Consider the following 20,104-nt stretch of genomic DNA (forward strand, 5'->3'; position numbering starts at 1 on the left):
GTAAAAGAATCTAGATACCTACTGGGTATTACCAATTCAGAAAGCTTTTTGATGCTATGGCAAGGTTATTTCTAGCTAATCAGTGAAATAATAGGTTATAGAAGATAAATTAGTCCGGTTAAAAAAACAAACCGCTTGCACAGTATTTAATAAAATAACATATGTTTGGACTTGGTTTACAATTAAAAAGGTGACAAAAAAGGACGACATTTTGTAATTCGTTCTAATCAATAAATTTCTAATTTCAGCTTGTTTAATTTTCTAGAAATTAATTTTACAAGATCATTTTCTATCCAAACTTATCAATTCCACCTAAATAGACACCTCAGGATACAAGAAGTCAGAAGACATATTTGTAAGTTTACTAAATGAATTAACTGAATATTGAGCGCATACAAATTAGAACCCCTAACCACAAAGTTAATTAATCCAAAGACAAATCCTGATGGCAGTGCTTCAGTTAAATTCGAATAGTCAATAACTTTCAAGCACACCATTGAGTTTGTTCTATAGCTGTTTAAAACTAGTTCACAGTTTAATAGAGTGAGATTGGGATCTTTAATACATTATCTCTGTTGTAACTTCTTTGTAATTCGAGGGAGATATTCATGTTCACTTCTTACACTTGGTGCATTATTATAAAATATTTTTCCATATACTTTCATATATAGAGAGGGAAGCTTACTTACCTAACTACCAGGTGTAAAAATATGTCAGAAATCATTATCAAGTTTACTTTTATCAATAAATGTACAAAATAATCAAATATTTGATACCAGTTTCAAGCTCCTCTAAGCCTAATTTTTCAGCCCATAGTATTTATAATGCAAACTTCTATCATCATTTAAAAATATATTCAAAACATTATTAATTCTCGTTTTCCCTTCAAATGTTACTGACTGTCTAGTTCTATTTTATGATTATAAAAAATGGAACATTTTATATCTCAGTTTGATCAACTTGTCAAGAACATAATACATATGGTTAGTTAATAATATAGAAAACAGACTTTTATACCTAAAAAAATGTTCATTCGATTTTAATATCCATTATGTTAATATTACTTGATTGAAAATGAACCAATCATATACACCTTATGTTGTCTGTCTAATAAACTAAAGAACTAAGCTACTAAAGTTTTCACGGAATTTGAGAAAAACTCACAAAATTCTTGAATTATTAGGGAATGGTTAAAGACATAACAAAATGAGGGAAATAACTTTTCAAGTCGACTACGGGAATCAATGATGGGCATGAAGAATGTAAGAATGATCCAAGGTTGTGATAACTGTTAACTTCATTTATTGATGAAATCATTAATGTTTTGTGATTTCAGGTTGGTAATTAACTGTCCAAACGACTGCTAAAGGACCGAATTCGGTAAAATCATTTCTGTAACACAGAAATAGGAGCGGAAAACGTTGTGTGACCACAACACAACTGAACAGTCTGACTTCTGAAAATTTGCAGAGATGTTTTGAAAATTTATAATGAAGTAGGGCAGGTGTAATGCCCCGAGTTAGATGTACTTTGAAAGGAAGAAAATTGATTTGCTCTATGTTTTGTAAACTTAGATTTTTATGCTCCTGTTCGAGAATACTTCAGTGAACAATGAAGAAATTATGTTAGTTTCATACTAGAATCACCTTACTGACCTAAAGTGATCAAGTATAATGTCTGAAGAGAAGGCTCAACAATGAACTCATTTTTTCTAGCCGATAGCTGTGATAAATTCATATGAAGAGTGATAATAGTAAGAGCAATAAAGTGATTCGAACTCTTTGGTTTGTTCAAATAACAAAGAATACATCACTCTGTAAACCGGTTCGTCTTAATACATTATATTTAGAGGGATCTTAAAAGAAGTTTCTCATAATTTCATTTAATGGTCATTACAATGATAACAAAACTAGGATTTATTAGTAACGTATATAATTCTATTACAAAGTTGCTTTGATATGATCTCAATTAACGTATAGCTATGTAATTTGGCACCATCTTAGTTTTGTATCTTAACACATGTATAGACATAGTAAAACTAGATTTTGTTCTTCACCGAAAATATCACTTCAAATTGATGTTTGAGCACTTTAAAGTCAATAATGATATTGTAATAAATCATTATTTTGGTAATTAAAATATAACGTCAGCCTTTCACAATAGATTTATTATTAGAATGTCCTTAATAAATGTTCGCGGCTTTAAACTCCTTTGGTTTTAACTCATTGTTTGAATAAGAAATCGGAAAGCAAATCATTTACTTCCCTTCACTATATTACCTTTCAAATCCTCAATAGTTGCAATTTAATAAATAACCTCTTGAGAGTCTTTTGTTTTATTTCCAATCGTGGTATACAACTAATTCTCAAGAGATTTAAATTTCAATGGTCAATAATACGCGTGTTGAAAACATCTAGTTAGCTAAGTTTTTCACAAAAGAAGACTCAAAACTAAAAAAAACATTAATTAAATGATATAAGAACTCTCGTCTAAATTAGAGCGAATAGTTTCACAGTATTTGAGCGCCGAGTTGATGTAAGACATTAAATAGGAATAATATATTTGTAAAATCTCAGCGAATGAATTTGATGTAAATCCAACGTTTCACCTGGCAATGTGGTCCAAGCTTTTTCAAGGAATTATATTCAAACATCAAAATTATCGATAATTTAAAGCATATTTCGGAAAATTTTATTTTTGAAGGTTTGTTAATAAGATCTAATATTTCTTTGTTAGCATTGAGTGAAGAACGAAGAATGTTATACTCTGAAAGCCGCATTCTGAGGTTCCAGAATATATATATATATATATATATACTAAGCGAAGATTAAACCTCTTTTCAGTTAAATTGGATTTAGATTTACACTGTCACTTGGAATCACCAGTAAAAATAATAAAGAAAAAATGACATTGTCATTCATAATATTCCAACAGCAAGCTTTCATTTGACTTATTAGCTATCGGTATATTTGTTTCCGTTCATAAACTACCGTATATTGCTTATAAAGCTCATATTGAGATTTCTGATGTAAATTTACCAATTTTGTACATGTTATAATTCACTACTTATGATGAATTACAGTCCTATATTTTATGCATATTATCATTTGGAACTAAAGGTCTAAATAGCACAAGACAATGTTAAACGATTAGCTAGTCTTCTTAGAGTCCCAAATGACAGATAGCGTGATGGATGAAAGTTTGCTTAGAATGTTGATCTTTAGCAATTTATAAAATCGATCTGACTGCAGATGATTACCATCTTTGACACTTTATGAAAGTAAATATAGGATGATATAAGGCCACTAAGAGTATTCAAATAATCTGAATTTATGGAATAATTATCATCAGTGTAATAAAAATCTATGAAAATAATTCCCTTCAAAAATGCTTGTGTGAATTACACTTACCTGTCTAGATTCACGACTTTAAAACGCCTAAAGATTATGGGTTATCGAGGTTTAAGGAGTTTTAAGATGATAATCCCACCAGCTTTAAAAAAGCTCAAACACTTAACATCTCTATTAATCAGTAAAACCAAGCACCTTTGTAAAATTAGACAATCTACCTGCCTCTAAAATAATATCATGAGTGAGTAAAAATTAATGTCACCTGGTGTTTTATCACGTGGTTCAACGTTCTTATCACGTAGTTTTTTGTATTGTTTATATTTAATGATGTTTACGGTGTAGACAATTTCAATATGCAGTACATTCAAGCAAGGCTGTAGTGTTCTCTGTTTTCAGTTCCAATTACTTTGTGACTACTAGAGTACGTAATAGTTAGATCTAAATTTCACCAAATCATTTATTACTTCGGAAACTAATAATACTTCAGATCACTTTTATTTATCTTGAATTAAATTTAATTACCCATTTGTGTAATATATAAATAGAACGACCCAACCCAATATCGTACACCCTGGCTTTCCCCTACACTTGAAATCGCAACTAAACATAGTCTTTCTTATTCTGCTTTTCGGAACCCAGTTATTTGGATGATTGTTAATATTTTCATCCAAAACTTTGTTAGATCGTTATTTTTATACTAGGTGACCGGGGGGAAATGAGTTAAGAAATTTAATTAACTAACATGAACAGTATTAATAGTAGTAATGGAATAACGCGAAGACTAGACCTCTTTTTAGTTAAATTGGATTTAGATTGACACTGGCACTTGGAATCACCAGTAACAATAATAAAGAACAAATGACATCGGCAATAGAATATTCAATAATTGCATTGAAGCGAAATGAATCCAGGACTGTATTAGACGTCTTTGACCCGGTGTGGTCTGACTCTAATTCGGAGGAATGTATGATTGTGCTGTGAACGTATATTTTCCAACTCCGCCTGTAGCTTTTCTAGAGTTACTGCCGGTCCCGAACCCGGGTAAAGGAGAAGGGTTTGGCATGGGGTTAGCGACCTCATCCCGTAGAAAAACTAACTCGCTAAGAAACCAATTACCAGAAAAAATAATTCAAACCATTTAAAATCTGCCCTGGGAGTTGAAGGAAGAATTATGACGCCCCATGATGAAAGCCGAGATTTTTCTGAGGTCACGAGGCCGATGCACTTCTAACAACCAGAGCAACACTCTTTATAGGTACATGGAAGGTCCGAACAATGTGGGAGACAGGGAAGACCAGTCAAATAGCAATGGAAATGAGGAGATACAAATTGGAAGTACTTGGAATCAGTGGAACCCATTGGACACGAACTGGACAACAAAGGCTAGATACGGCAGAGGTGCTGCTGTACTCTAGTCACGAAGAGGAAAATGCTCCATACACTCAGAGAGTTGCTCTAATGCTGTCCAGAGAAGCACGAAATGCACTTGTAGGATGGGAATCTCACGAATCCAGAATTATCAAAGCATCATTCAAAACAAAGAAGAGGATCACAATGATTGTTGTCCAGTGTTATGTACCCACCAATGATAGCAACGAAAGGACCTGACCATCCTGATGGGAGATCTAAATGCTTAAGTCGGAGCAGACAACACAGGATATGAAGATATAACTGGAAGACGTGGACCAAGAAAGAGGAATGAAAATGAGGAGTGATTTGCAAATCTATGTGCATTCCGCGAATCGGTTATAGGTGGCACAATATTTCCACACAAACGCATACACAAAACTACATGGATCTCACTGGACCACACCACAGAGAACCAGGTAGATCATATTTGTATCAAAAAAACATTCCAAAGGACAATGGAAGATGTGAGAACCTGGAGAGGAGCTGGCATAGCTTTAGATCACCAGCTGCTTGTGGCTAAGGTGAAACTGAAGCCAAAGAAACACTGGACAACTGAAGAAACAGCATTACAATTGTTCAATGCAGCCTTCCTTCGAGATATTGACAAGCTCAACGAATTCAAGATAACTCTCAACAACAGGTTCAAAGCTCTACAGGATCTACTGAACGAACAAGAAACTACTTTGGAGGACAACTGGAAAGGGGTAAAAGAAGCACTAACTTCAACGTGTCAGGAGGTTCTGGGTCCTAAGAAGCATCATCTTAAGGAATGGATCCCTACGGGAATCCTGGACAAGATTCAGGATAGGAAGAACAAGATAATAACAGCAGTCGAACACGAACAGCGAAAGTCAAGGCGAAAGCAGACAACGCAGAAGCAAACAAGGAAGTGAAAAAGGGCATTAAAGCCGACAAGCAGAAATACATGGGAGAACTAGCAACGACGGTGGAAAAAGCTGCAAGAGAAAGGAATATGAGACAACTATATGATACAACGAAGAAACTGGCAGGGAGATATAACAAACCGGAGAGACCAGTCAAGGACAAAGAGGGAAAGACAATCACGGAGATTCAAGAACAGTGGAAAAGATGGGTGGAATACTTCGAGGGACTGCTGAATAGACCAGCTCCATTTAATCCAACGGGTATCGAAGCAGCACACAGACATTCCTATAGATGTCATTCTACCAACGGTCGAAGATATCAGGCTGGCTATGAAGTAAATCAAGAGTGAGAAAGCAGCAGGATCTGACAATATACCAGCCAAAGCACTAAAGTCAGACAAACAAGTAACAGCAAATATGCTTCACCTTCTATTCAAAAAGATTTGGAAGGAGGAACAAGTGCCAACTGACTGAAAAGAAGGATACCTTATCAAAGAAAGGAGATCTGAGCAATTGTGAGAATTACAAAGGCATCAGTTTGTTTTCAGTACCACGAAAAGTTTTCAATAGACTGCTGCTGATCCGGCTGAAAGACTCAGTAGACTCTCAACTCCGAGAACAACAGGCTGGATTCCGTAAGGATCGGTCGTGCACAGACCGGATCGCGACACTACGGATCATCGTGGAATAATCATTTGAGTGGAACACGTCACTATACATCAACTTCATTGACTCTAAGAAGCCGTTTGACAGTGTGGACCGGAAAACATTATGGAAACTTCTTCGACACTATGGTGTTCCTCAGAAGATTGTCAACATTATCCAGAACTCATACGACGGACTACAGTGCAAAGTGGTGCGTGCAGGACAGCTGACAGATGCATTCTAAGTTAGGGCCGGAGTCAGACAAGGCTGTTTACTCTTCCCCTTCCTCTTTCTTCTGGTGATTGACTGGATTATGAGGACTTCGACATCTGAGGGAAAGCACGGAATACAATGGACATCTCAGAACTAATTAGACGATCTGGCCCTCCCGATCTCATACACACGAAAAAATACAGACGAAGACAACAAATGTAGCATCAGCCTCTGCATCAATAGGACTCAACATACACGATGGAGAATGCAAGATTCTCAAATACAACACGGATAACATCAACCCAATCACTCTTGATGAAGAAACTCTAGAAGAGGTGGAAACTACTCTATTAATTCATCACACTTTTCTTTGAAGAAAAGACAAAGGGAAACATATCTCAACAACTACTATGGTGCTTTCTTTTTATATTTTACAGTATTTACCATAGTATCCGATTTATGAACATTTTTTAGTAACGCCTGAGTAGCTGTCATATGAATTCATTTTAAATTACTTTAAAAATAGCAGTTGCCTTGCATGGGAAGCATCGTTGATAATCAAAGAGGATCGGATGCAGATGTAAAGGCGAGGATTTTCAAAACAAGGGCAGCACTTCTACAATTGAAGAATATATGGAACTCAAAACAACTGTCAACTAACTTCAAAGTGAGAATCATCAATACGAACGTCAAGACAGTCAGTTCTACTGTATAGAGCTGAATCGTGGAGAACTACTACATCCATCGTCAAGAAGGTACAAGTATTTATAAATAGTTGTTTGCGTAAAATACTGAGTACTCACTGGCCGGTTACTATTGGCAACGGCGTTTTGTGGGAGAGGACAAACCATGTTCCAGCTGAAGAGGAAATTAGGAAAAGACGTTGGAAGTGGATCGGACATACATTGAGAAAATCACCAATGTGCATTACGAGGCAATCCCTAACATGGAATGCTGAAGGGAAGCGGAAAAGAGGAAGGCCAAAGAACAATTGGAAAGAACCTGAAAGGATGGCTTGGGACAAGGTTGAATGTAGAATGCTGGAGGGCGGCCCATACTCCCCCACAAGGGGTAACAGGCGTAAGTAAGTGAGCTAGTAAGTATACTTTCCATTTAACTACCTAAATGATCTGGGTTAACCCCGTTACTGTGACGGCCGTAATAAGAAGCTGAATACGGGTTGCGTTGGAAGAATCTATTTGACGTATTCGTTTTTCTTGTCAGACTTTCAGAAAACCAGAGGGAGAAAGCGCAATGGAGAGGAGAGGACGAGTGAGCCAACTCGTTTTGGTAAAGCATGACTCAATATTTATAGTCAGACTAAAATACGTGGTAGACACATAGTGAATAGGGGGAGCATTCAACAAGCGAATAATTAACATCGTCAGAAGATGACTTGAAAAGAATGAATTAGTCTGCTCAGAAGCTAGGAAATCTCACGTGAGCTTGATAAAGTACTAGACACTACAAAGCCCCTTGTAGGAAATATCACATTGGTTGTAAAAAATATCTGCCTTCGAAAATAGCTTAAGAGGTATGTAGTTGATGATAATAATAGCTAGCGAACATGTATTATACTACTTGTGATAGAGTACAATGCCGAGTGAGGGATGAGTGTATAATATGCAAATGTCATGTCTATGTAAACAAAATACATGTACGTCATAAAGACGCGTACAACAAAGGAAATATTATCATGCAATTATGAGCAAATAAATAAGTATACAAAAAGGAAGTGCTTTCAAATAGTGATTATCTGAGATATAAAACATAACGTTTGCATGAGCAATTCAAAATACCAAGAAAACTGAGCAATAAATCGTTTATCGTTAACGGGTATGGAAGTGGAATAAATCGTAAAAATAAGTAGGGTTGTATCATTTGGCCCGTCAAATATCAAGTGACGAGGTTGCCAGTCAGGACACCAACTAATATGACCTTGTCTTTGTGCTAACCCAACGACGCATTAACTAGAACAACCAGCGCCGAATCAACTCTGAGTCCTAATTGATCCTCTGTATCGTAGCTTCTAGTGTAACCCCACTGGTTCAGTATATGTTGTAAATTGTAGATCATGCCTGTAAAAATGGCGTGTACCTGCTATTGCAGAAATATATTATTACTATTATTATTATTATTGCAGTACACAAATATCAGCTTTCGCTATATAAATCGTATATTTCAGGTCAGACCGCAGCACACCATAAAATGAATAACAATAATTATACAAGATTAAGCCCAAAGTAGTTATGAAGGTATGATACTGTAGCTAGTAAATTGTGAATAAGTTGAGAAAGGAAAATCGCGTAACAATAGCCAATAGATCAAACGAAAGCTTATGATAACAGAAATAGAAATGTACATAATCCAGTTACTCAGTGGTTATACAATAAGAATATATATGTAATAAGAGTTCATATATAGCCCCCAGAAGTAACCCATATTTTGTTCTTCTTCGGAGACCACAGACAGAATATAACAGAAATTGATTTGTGGTGCCGACAGGACATAGGGATAGAGAATAACAAAGTATGAACACGTTCTAAACAACCGCATTGGAGGAAATAGGGCCGACTGTCGATCAATCGTTCTGTATTTACGTGCGAGTTTCTGTCTGTAGGATAGGAATAGTCAAGTCGTAAAATGATAACTGCATTGATGGGTGGTATTTGTTGCTTTACTGCAGTGGATAATATTAATAATAAAGGGCGAAGGTAGTGTACGTTGTTGATGATATTATGACCAGATGAATCGATTTAGCGTTAAATATGCATTAGTAGAATGACCAGAGGGACAGGAAAGGGACCGCATAGACTAGATCACAATCATTTTTGTCATAAAGTCTAGTGTAGTTTATGTCGTCTGAGAGATATGCACTCGACCTCGTTTGTTGTGAAGCCGTACTTAGGCATGATAAAGATACCAATACATATTGTTCATAACAGGTGGGTGAAACTGACTTGGATATGACGAACGTGAGTGCATCATTAGGAAACTAGCTTCAAACTCTGTGTTCTGCATTACACTTCGGAGGGAATAGAATATTAATGTAAGCAATGAAATATTGTTTATGAGTAATTAATGGTGTAAAATGCAGTCATACATGTGAAGAAATAGATAAGACGAACATAAAGTTTAATAAAGTGACGTTGAATATTCGAGGCATATATGAAAGTGATAGTAAGGTTCATCGATGATAAAAAAACAATAACTGAACTTCGGTTACGAATGTCACTGCAAAATGGAAAACGATGATTGCTACGCGCAAATGCGGTGAATGAACATAAGTTGCATATCGAGAACATAAGTTCCTTTGAACGGGAGTATAACTCCAAACCTATGTCTATGGTTGTATTGCCAAACTTCGCTCGCGTTGAGGTAGTCACTACTGTGGAGCTATCAGTCTACAAGAGACTGACAACTCATGCGCATGCGCGAGTCGCTAGACCGCCGGTTTACGTCGCAGGTTTTTCGATGTGTAAGCAGGTAGTATGATCTCAGCAAAAGGCTTATTAGAATTTAATGCATTCACAGACATAATAGGCAATACAGACTGGTCTAATTTGTAATGTAGTGAAATGGATTCAAACTGTACAGACTGTCAATTAGCGTGTCCGAAGTATTTATACATCGATAAAACAACAGAATTTGATTACCAGATAAATAGGTACTTCAGAAAAAAGCTTCTAAGATATCATTGTGGCACTTGAACTGATTGACGATTCATTTACACTTGATTACGCTCTCGTGACGATTACAGATAAAATACATACAGTCGTCCTCATCTAGTCCCATCTACCTGAGATTACACTCTAAGTTGCCACATCGATTTGACTACTTCTAATTACCATATATAAGAACTCTCGTCTAAATTAGAGCGAATAGTTTCACAGTATTTTGAGCGCCGGAATGATGTAAGACATTAAATAGGAATAATATATATATTTGTAAAATATCAGCGAATGAATTTGTAGTAAATCCAATTCATTCGCTGAGATTTTACAAATATGTATTATTCCTATTTAATGTTCTAATTACCATATTTGCGTCACACTGGAATCTGTGACTGAACAGTTGGATATACATTCAAATAAAAAGGCATTCGAGGAGTACATCGAATTCTGCTACACTAGTTAGTTGTACGAATCAAGGTTACACGTATACGGGTTTAATTAACGACGATCTAAGTTCTTGTGAAAACACGAAAAACCATTCACTGAAGAATTGCAAATGATTATACAGATGTGAGCCTGAGTTTGGTAATTGATTATCATGTGGAAAACATAATTCACGCAAATCATGTGCACCTTGTCATGATACATGCTTCAAGTGTGGCAAAACGGGACGCAACGAGTCGTTTTGTAGAGCGACTGTTCATTTCGTTACCAGTGACAATAAACTCTGCAATTTGGATCAACGGTTGGACATTTGGATATTCGAAAATTTAACTGGAATATATGATCTAAGTTTTCGATGGGACGTAATTGGTCACCTTCCTGATACAATTATGCAAACTCTCCTTCCTCTGACTTACCACGTAAAGTCAGTTTTGAGAATTCTATTATGAAGAGGTAGTTTCTACATGGTATCCTCTTAAATGTTGGCTTAGTATCGATTTGCCACATGTCCCATAATAATTTCGCTTCACAAATGTATCGAACTGTTTCTTAACGTGTCTGTGCTCTTTGCAGATGTCACGATGAAATTATGATCGGATTACCGTAACCATGCCACTAGATGCCTACTTACCATGAAACCCCATAAGAATACAATCAAAAGCACAAATAGTAGCTAAGCTCTATGAAACGACTGTGATTACTTAAATCATTGGGATAAGCTTCAAAAACGCAAGTGGAAATAGATAAACAAGGTAGTGATAACCTCAATAATGAATATCGATATCTAATTCACAGCCCGAGGCTGAAAAACTCAATACCGACAAAATATATTTGTAAATGAATCAAAATCTCAAACGCGACATGAGTACGAAGCAACTTTTCACCTGTAATTTCTTACGCTTTAGTATTTTGCAACCATACCGTAATACCAAAATTTAGCAAGAGAGGCTCATTAGAGAAAATGTTTATAATTCCTAAAATCAGAAGGCTACGAGAAAAGCGACTTGTTTAACAATAGACTGAACACATTCTCTTAAAAAGTAAAGTGCTTAAGTGGGAATTCGTCGTCCGAGCTAAATGTTTTGTTCGTGAAACTTTTACTGTTCTTACGAACAACATCGGAACAAACGTCAGGATGATGGAAATTTGCAATAGATGCTTCAGAGCAGCCTCTAAAACGGGTCCATTTTGCAGGGTTTCTTTCACGTTTCATCAAAATTCCGGTCCCAATATGCCAAATGCAGCAAACATTTTAACAGACTACAATTATCGTCAGTTATTGAAACAATGTAATGTCATCTGGAGTCGCTCTTATTTCAAATGTAAGCGTTGCGTCTTTACTCAACTGGTATTTTGGTAGTTGTCCCCTCATACCATTCTTAACTGAATCAGGTTTTTAATAAACAATCTTGCCTATTATTTCAATTTCAACCAGAACAAATGTACCCAACACCATATTATTTGAATGTCTAAGTCAAGAGATCCTTTATTCTATCTAAATATAACGAGTAAATAGTCTTTTATGCATATTTCTGTACAAATCGAGTAGGACACTTGTCCTTTCTTGCAAAATTCAATACACTGGAGTGTTTTAATATTTATGAGCTTTTGAAGTTTTGTGAATTTAGAGTTCTCCACGTTAAGTAATTGGTATCTTCCGTATACGTGTATAGATTCCCCACAGCCAAACCACCTATTTATTCGAACAAAATGTTGTAAGTACGTGCAACTATAGTGTTCGTTTCCGTTATTTTCAAGCTGTGCTTCGTCAACGCTACAGATTGGCTACTTCGCTTGTCACTATGTTCCCAATAGTTTTCAAACTTGACAGCAAATACAATTTCTAGGGTTTAATAATTTCATTTAGTCCCGCGTTCAGGTAGTTGGAATATTTCGCAGGGCTGTTGTATTGTCAGGTCATGCCTTTACGTTAGTCAGTAATGTACATTAATCCCTAAACTTTCATTCTTCAAAATGCATAGCAAATTTACTTCAGCATTGGAGATATTGGAAAAATTATGTACAGTCACAGTCAAATATCAATACAACATTAACAAAAACATGACGTAGAGAAACGTCATTTCAAACCATTTAATCTCTGGTTTGTTGATGTATAGTCCCTAAATTTAATATACAAAGAGAAAGGTCAATCCTTATTTCTCAGTTCGGTCTGTGACTTTCCTTCAGTCAACTGCAATGCATTTCGCAGATTCAAGCTATTCTAAATGAATCCTGTTCAATAACTTCCCGTGTATTCCATTTGTATTTGGTTTTTGTGATTTGCAATGCTTTTTCCTCTACGATTTGTGTTCAGTGACAGTGATTCAGTTCACGAATCATAAGTGCTGTAATCGATGCATAACTAATTAATTGGAATACAGACGTTATTCTTTTGGGATTTTGACTAACAAAGCCTCCATTCAAACTGGATTTCTCACTAGTCAACGGATCAGGGACAAACAGCATAATCGTCTCGTTCACCGTACTGAATTTGGAGCTGAAAAATAGTAGCTTGTTATACAAATGTATAGGGGTTCGGACTTATTCTGACTTGCATAGCCAAATAAAGTCATTAGCATGTAGAGAAATATGTGTCGTTCACAGTTGAGTGCATAAACCTATACTTTTGTAAACAAATAGCATGAGCTAAAAATATTCCTTTTGGAGCCCTCAGCAGCTCATAACTCAAGTCAATATTTTTCGGCACAGCAGATTTTCAGACGTTTTTCACTTAATGAATGTGATAAGTTACAAAATACCATTGATATACATTTTGTTTATTAGTTGACTGAAAAAATCCGTGGGTGTTTTACATCGAACTCAATCGTGGTACATACATGGTATCGCGTTCTGTAGAACTGAATGTAAAATTATTATACACTTTAAAGTTTCTATTGTTTTCCCTGTTAGTGTAAATATTGGAGTTGCAACAATCGCAGTAGAGTTTATTCATCATGCATTTCGCTGGTAGTGTCGCAACACAAATGAATGTTAGTACTTTTTTGATTGGTTTCATTTGAACTCCAAAATCCGCTGCTTTACTCCCCATGTTTTCGTTTTACGCTTCATCTGTTTATAGCTATTGTGAAACCTATCTCTTTTAGTTAAAGAACAATCCACACCCAACAAATGTTCATTTCACCCAAGAATTCATTGAATTTGTATATTCAATAATAATTGTTATGCTGTAGAAAATGAGATTGATATTTTCTTCCATGTATTGGAGATTCTAAAGATTTTCGTCTTGAAAAAATGGAGGATAGTGAGTTGATTATGTAGATTAATCTTTAGAAAGTGGTAACTATACGCCAGAGAAACTTCGCCAAATATTCAACTTTCCGTTTAAGGAAAGAGAAGTGATTCGTAAGAATGGACATTTTTGAAACTCGAATCTTTGTAGATTATTTTTGTTTTCTTGTCAGTGGGAAGGAGTCACGTCCAGGTTGGATGATCCTAACTTTGAATTACTTATGCTTCTATCCGAATGTATATGGCACCAAAATATGCACACCTTGGATTCACATTACTGTATGTCCATATCTTTGCTTAATATCAGTATTATAGTCTGTCTTTCAATCACGATTGTACAAAACTTGTGTACAGACACGCAATCAGACAGTAAGTTTTGTTCAATATTTAGAGAATTGACCGTTCTATTTCGATAAAAGTATTGTATGTTCTAGTGTTGTTTATAGTTTGCTGTACTTTGTAGTTTATTCACATCTTTACTTACTGTACTTAATCAACGGCCAAGTATATATATATATATATATATGCCTTGTAGTGCGTAGCATTATTAGCCTATTTGTATTGCTGTATGCTACTTGTACTTCTGTCCTAGAGGAATATTTATATGATAATCATTTGAGTTGTGAGCGCCTACCCTAATCTTAACACTTCGGCTGAGGTTGAACCTAATAATTAATCATATGCAATATCAGGGCATTGTTTGTCAGGTGAGTGAGGTACGATGACCCTGTCCTGTCAAAAGCTTTTTTGTGAATTCTTAAAATTATCGCTAGCTCTCCTGGAGTAAAGAACGTTAAGCATTCTAACGCATATTAGTTGACTAAATAATCATTGCAGCTGCCGAAAGTTATGAGCGGATAATATATTTAGGTAGAGTTTTGCTCTCTGAATTGGATGGTTTGGTCGTTCTTCTAAACGACATCATCAACACAAACTTCAGGTAGAATTGAAGCGTTCGGATTTCTCCACATATGACTCTCAGCTTGTCCTGTTGATCTCGATCTTGATCTCATTGATTTGATTCTTGGACTTATATTTGTCCATGATTTTCTTGATTGGCTGATAAATTGGATCGACTTCAGTATGTTTGTTGATTGCCACCGATTGACCTGAGTGCCAAAATTCTAAAAATTCCCCAGTACTTTTAGTATTCTCTCTATCTAAGATTTCAACGTTTCCCTAGTCGAATGTATGTCCACAGTTGTCCACATGCATTAAATTACTATAAAATCCCCATATTTTCTGTACATTAAGGAACCCTGTAGTAAAGTGCTTCCCTCACACTTTGTGCCTTTTCTCTGGTCTTCAAGTCGCGGTGTATAGTTCTAGCTCGGGGGTACGTAACTAGTTTAGGGAAGCGAATATAGCGTTCACAATCGGCCAGACGTAACAGTAATTTCTGATGTCTTTTATATATGGTAAGATGATCCGTTTGTTGGCTTCTCTACTTGATTTCGGTCCTGCTGATTCTTTGCTTTGATATTTTTCATGAAGTTGATTGGGTAGCGTTCTTTTGAAAGACAGTCTTAACATATCGTGCTCCAAAAATATGTGAATACGCATATATTTCGTGGATAATGTGCACGAATCGAGATACACTAACGAACTTAAATACAAGTGACTTGATAATTATAAAGCTCTCAGAAGTGATGCCTCATTAGATAGCTACAGAAAACCCACAAAACAACAAGCACCAAATGAAAATGGGACATTAAAAGGATGAAATGCTGTACAACAAATTACTTAGAACTTTGTTCTCGCCAACTATTCAATGATCTTATCTTTTAAATATTTTTCAGTATCGCTTTGTTATCCCAGCAGGTTCCGATGAAGCACTCCATATGATTTTGCAATTGGCTAATTATGGTGTTAGACAGTAGGTTGAACGTTTAAATTTATGCTGAACATACCTGGAAAAACGTTATATTGTTCTAGTTTTTTTATTTATTATTCCATTTTTGTGTTTAAGTTTGTCCTCATCATAATCCTCCATGAAGGATGATAGGTTAGCTTATTATCGTAATAATTGATCTACTGTTTTTTCGAAATCTGAAGTGTTACTTCAATGTGTAAGACTTCGGCATCAACTTTTGAAGATTGGCAGTCAGTCAACTACAACGTAGGACCAGGCACATATATGCATCGGTCCAAGTTGTCATACCTCATTAGAACAACAAGATGAACACCAAATTCATAGAAGTAGTTAATTTAATGATGGTAAGATATAAAAGAAATTACATATAAGGATATAGTAAATGAAGAAAGACATATATGAAGCAATTTTAATCTCACAGTTTAAGGGAAGACAAAGAGTGTATACACCTACCCCATTGTGATCGATTCTGAACCATGTCACCCAGAGTCTCCAACCATTGGTTACGATAGTGACGCGGACTCCAACCAAGTAGTCTACATCTACCAACATGGCTCAGAATAGAGGTTAGTGACTTCAAGCACTGATGCCATGTTTTGGTTTGGCCGCCCCTAACTCTCTTCCAACCATCGCCAATACTAGTCAGCATTGCGCGTAGTGGTAATCAGTGTTCGGGCTTACGTAACACGTGGCCCAACTATCTTAGTCGATGGAGATTCACAACCACATCAACTGACTTATCATCATTCCCCAATGCTCTGCGTCTAACCTCATTATTACTTACCCGGTGATCCCAGCAGATGCGAGCAATATTTCTAAGGCATCTGTGGTCAAATACTAGTAACCTACGAGTATCTTCTACTTTTAATGGCCACTTTTCGCAGCCGTGAAGTAGAACAGAGCGAAATGCTGCACAGTATACTCGTCCCTTAATTCATAGACGGATATCTCGTCTTCGCCTTAGGTGACTTAAGTTGGCAAAAGCCAAACGAGCTTTCTGAATCCGTGCTGAGATTTCGTCAGACACCAACCTATTAGGGCTGATCAGACTTCCAAGATAAGTGAAGTTGTCGACGCGTTCGACTACTTTACTCCCTATCCTTAGTTCAGGTGTTGACGCAGGTCAGTCCCGGAGTAACAATTTACATTTAGAGGGGGAGAAACGCATTCCAAACATCCTGGCATTGTTACTCAGTGCTAACAGAAGATTCTGCATTTTGTCAGCGTCTTCACCAAACAGGACTATGTCATCTGTGTATTGTAAGTCGATAAGTGGACCTCCTGAAAATTCAGTCGACGAGAGTGTTATTTCCAGCAGTTGGTCTATGATGAAGTTGAACAATCTACGTGCAAACTCCCACCTATTGTCTAACAGGTAAGTGATTAATACTACGTTGTTTGTACTATGGTTTTTTCGCTCATTATTTGCCTGAATTTAATTTTAATAACTAAATCAAATTTAAGTGATAATAGAGAAAATGGAACTTATTCTGATCAATGCAATAAATTACACACTTGCCTAGGCTAGTAAATAAAACACAATTAAACTTTAACAACCCTAGACTACTAGACCATGAAAAAAGGTTTTCTAAAGTAAAGTTGATCTTGTCGCTCATCGTATTTTTTGTTTCGGAAAAATACTCAGTCTTTTCTACCTTCTAAATTCATCAGGCTCTTGGTCGACGATTGTTATACGAGTTGGTCGCAGTTCGATTTACATTTAAAAATGTAAGCGATTTATTTTATTTATTTATTTATTTGATCACATAATTATTGACACAAAGGGGCACTGATTTATTTATGTTTCTGTATACGTGGCATCATTAATGAAGGAGTTTTCTAATTCACAAATTTGCTTAACATCCTTTATCTATATACTTTGGTTCTGTTGTGTGGTTTCCACAAGGCGTACTTTGTTACTGAAATACCTTACATCTCGAACATCACTCATGAATACACCCTTAAAACCTTGGTGAACATACTTTAGCTATTACGAAATCGTATAACCCGGAAACTCACTTGTTAAAACTGATTGTAATAGGTTACGAAATGAATTTTCCAGATATCGATTTTATCTGAATATTTGTTTATCACTAGTTTGATTACTATGTCTCCCTCCTAAACGATTTCTATTATGCAAGTAGTTTTATAAATTACGATTTATACGGATATTAGTAATTACTTAAAGTTATTTCAGTATAGGATCATGAAGATGAGTTCAGACTTACTTTTCAACTTGAAGCCAAATGTCTTCAGTTCTCCAAGTACGCTTCAAAGTTTTCATCAACACTGCATGTCTTCTGTTTCATGAACTGTATTGCAACTCAAAGTTTCAGGCATTCTATTAGATATGTGGATCAGAAATGCTACTCCTGAGATGCGAGTTCAGTTATTAGTATGTTGTAAAATAATATTTTAACTTCTGCTCTGATATGGTGTTCTATCTATTCATCGTAATGACTCAACCATATTGTATTGGCCACGACGTATGTTCCGTGAGGTCTTATAATGCTAAGAAAGTGGGTTGGAAAAATAGAATAACTGGATATATATAACGGATATTCACGAATGTGACCTATTCTCGATTCTTATGAACATTAGGTTAGGTTAGAAAACGTCTTTTCCAAAGTTAATACACGTTAATGTTAAGGTTTAAAAAAAGTACTGAGGCGAATCCGGTTGGTGGTAAACAAATATTCATAAGTAAGCTCTATGTGACTGGTTTTCAGCTGTACTGAAATTGCCGTATAAATGCTCTCCTGAATGATGTAATATGTACAAATTAATTCTCAATTTATAGTCATTTAATCATTTAGAGCGGAAAGTACTGTGTTTGAGTCTCGAACTGAACATTAAAACCGGAATGCAAGTACATTTAACTGAGACGTGCTTCTTGTATTCTACTGCTAGCCACAGTTCAACTTTGATAAGTTAGAAAAATACAACAGAACTCAACTTTTCAATAGTTTTTTGAGTATAGTATTCAGGTGAAAAATCTCTCAAAATTTCTATTTTAACTAGGCTAAAGTAACAGATGCTAAATTTTATGATTTTCTTTCATATCAAATCACTTAGTCACAAGTATCGATATTCTCTCTTTCTTTTTTATCAGTTTACTTACTCAGAACTCGTCCAATTTATTGAATAAGTTGGATGTACTAATCCGTAGTCAACATTTCCAAGATTCGTTTCATTTACCTGCATATGAAATTATAGAAACTTCTGTTGATTGTAAACTGCAACGGTTGGATAATACTGAAACTATTTCTGGGAAAATGTTTTTGTCCCCTCAGTTTATTTGTTATTGTTCATCGGTTAGTTTATTTATCTGTTCAGTGAATTTCCAATTAATTAGACTTTTTGTAATGACTTGTAACAGTGTAATTACCTGAATTAAATAGTGACTCCTGATACTGATACAGCTGTCTACCATAACTGTGGAACAGCCACTACCTGCTACCTACTACTGACTACAATGGAACGAGATTCCTATATTGATATAAGAAAAGAAACTGTAGAAGAAGACTGCTGTATTCACTAGTCGATAAGTAAACGACATTTATAATCATGATAACTGACATATCATTTCAAATGTTCAGTCGAATCATAAATTTGAATGAATTATGATAGCAGTTAATCAGTAGTCCAGTGTGTATATCATAATTTGAAAAATTGAGGAACCAGCTGATTTGACTGGAGAGTATAATCTATCACTGAATTATGTATTTGTTTCCTCTTTGACACTTATTATACTCTAAACAATGGTGTTATATTGTTTACAATGATAAAGGGATTGGTTCAATATCTGTGTGGTCTGTTTTAGTTCATTCCCGTTTTTGTAAAAATACTGGCATTCACAATTCACTTTGACGTGATAAATTATGGACTGATTCATTATTGTGAATAGGCACTAGAGAAATAATTATTATAGACCATTGATTACTAAGAATTCGCTTTTAATCTTACTCCAGAACTCATCAGCAGTTTTTGACCATGATGTCCCTTCTAGATTAGATCCAAAACTATCTAACTCCTTTAAACATATTGGCCTTTAAAATACAAATTCACATTTCAAAAACTGATTAGATCGAAACTTGTATCAACTCATTGTTTGGTTAATCATATCTTTGGATGACATACGTGTTGTTTTCACTAAAGAATACATAGAAATACATAGAAATCACAAAGGATCTCTGGATAGCGTGAAACAACTTTCTTAAACCTCCTAAGCTTGATTAATTCTTCGACTTTTATCATCATTTATTAGCATCATTTACAGAAATATAACTGATAAAAAAACCCTTCTTATAAAAAGTCATGTCTTCCAATTTACTCTTGGAATATTTCTTATCGCTCAAATGT

The 20,104-nt window shown here is 35.5% G+C and overlaps 1 protein-coding gene across 1 annotated transcript in view; it reads left to right on the forward strand.

Annotated features, from left to right (window-relative positions):
* Nucleotides 1–14,549: 14,549 nt before the first annotated feature.
* Smp_150050 (putative gtpase-activating protein gyp2) overlaps nucleotides 14,550–20,104 on the forward strand; it is a gene marked incomplete at its 5' end in the record, with an annotated part of 66,408 nt that continues 60,853 nt past the window's right edge. The window contains 3 exons of the mRNA XM_018796546.1: nucleotides 14,550–14,576; nucleotides 15,669–15,745; nucleotides 18,855–19,056. Of these exons, the coding sequence (XP_018651677.1) occupies nucleotides 14,550–14,576; nucleotides 15,669–15,745; nucleotides 18,855–19,056 (306 nt within the window). The remainder of the gene's footprint in view (nucleotides 14,577–15,668; nucleotides 15,746–18,854; nucleotides 19,057–20,104) is intronic.

Source organism: Schistosoma mansoni, chromosome 4 (assembly GCF_000237925.1).
Source record: "Schistosoma mansoni strain Puerto Rico chromosome 4, complete genome".
In the NCBI taxonomy this organism is placed as follows: Eukaryota; Metazoa; Platyhelminthes; class Trematoda; order Strigeidida; family Schistosomatidae; genus Schistosoma; species Schistosoma mansoni.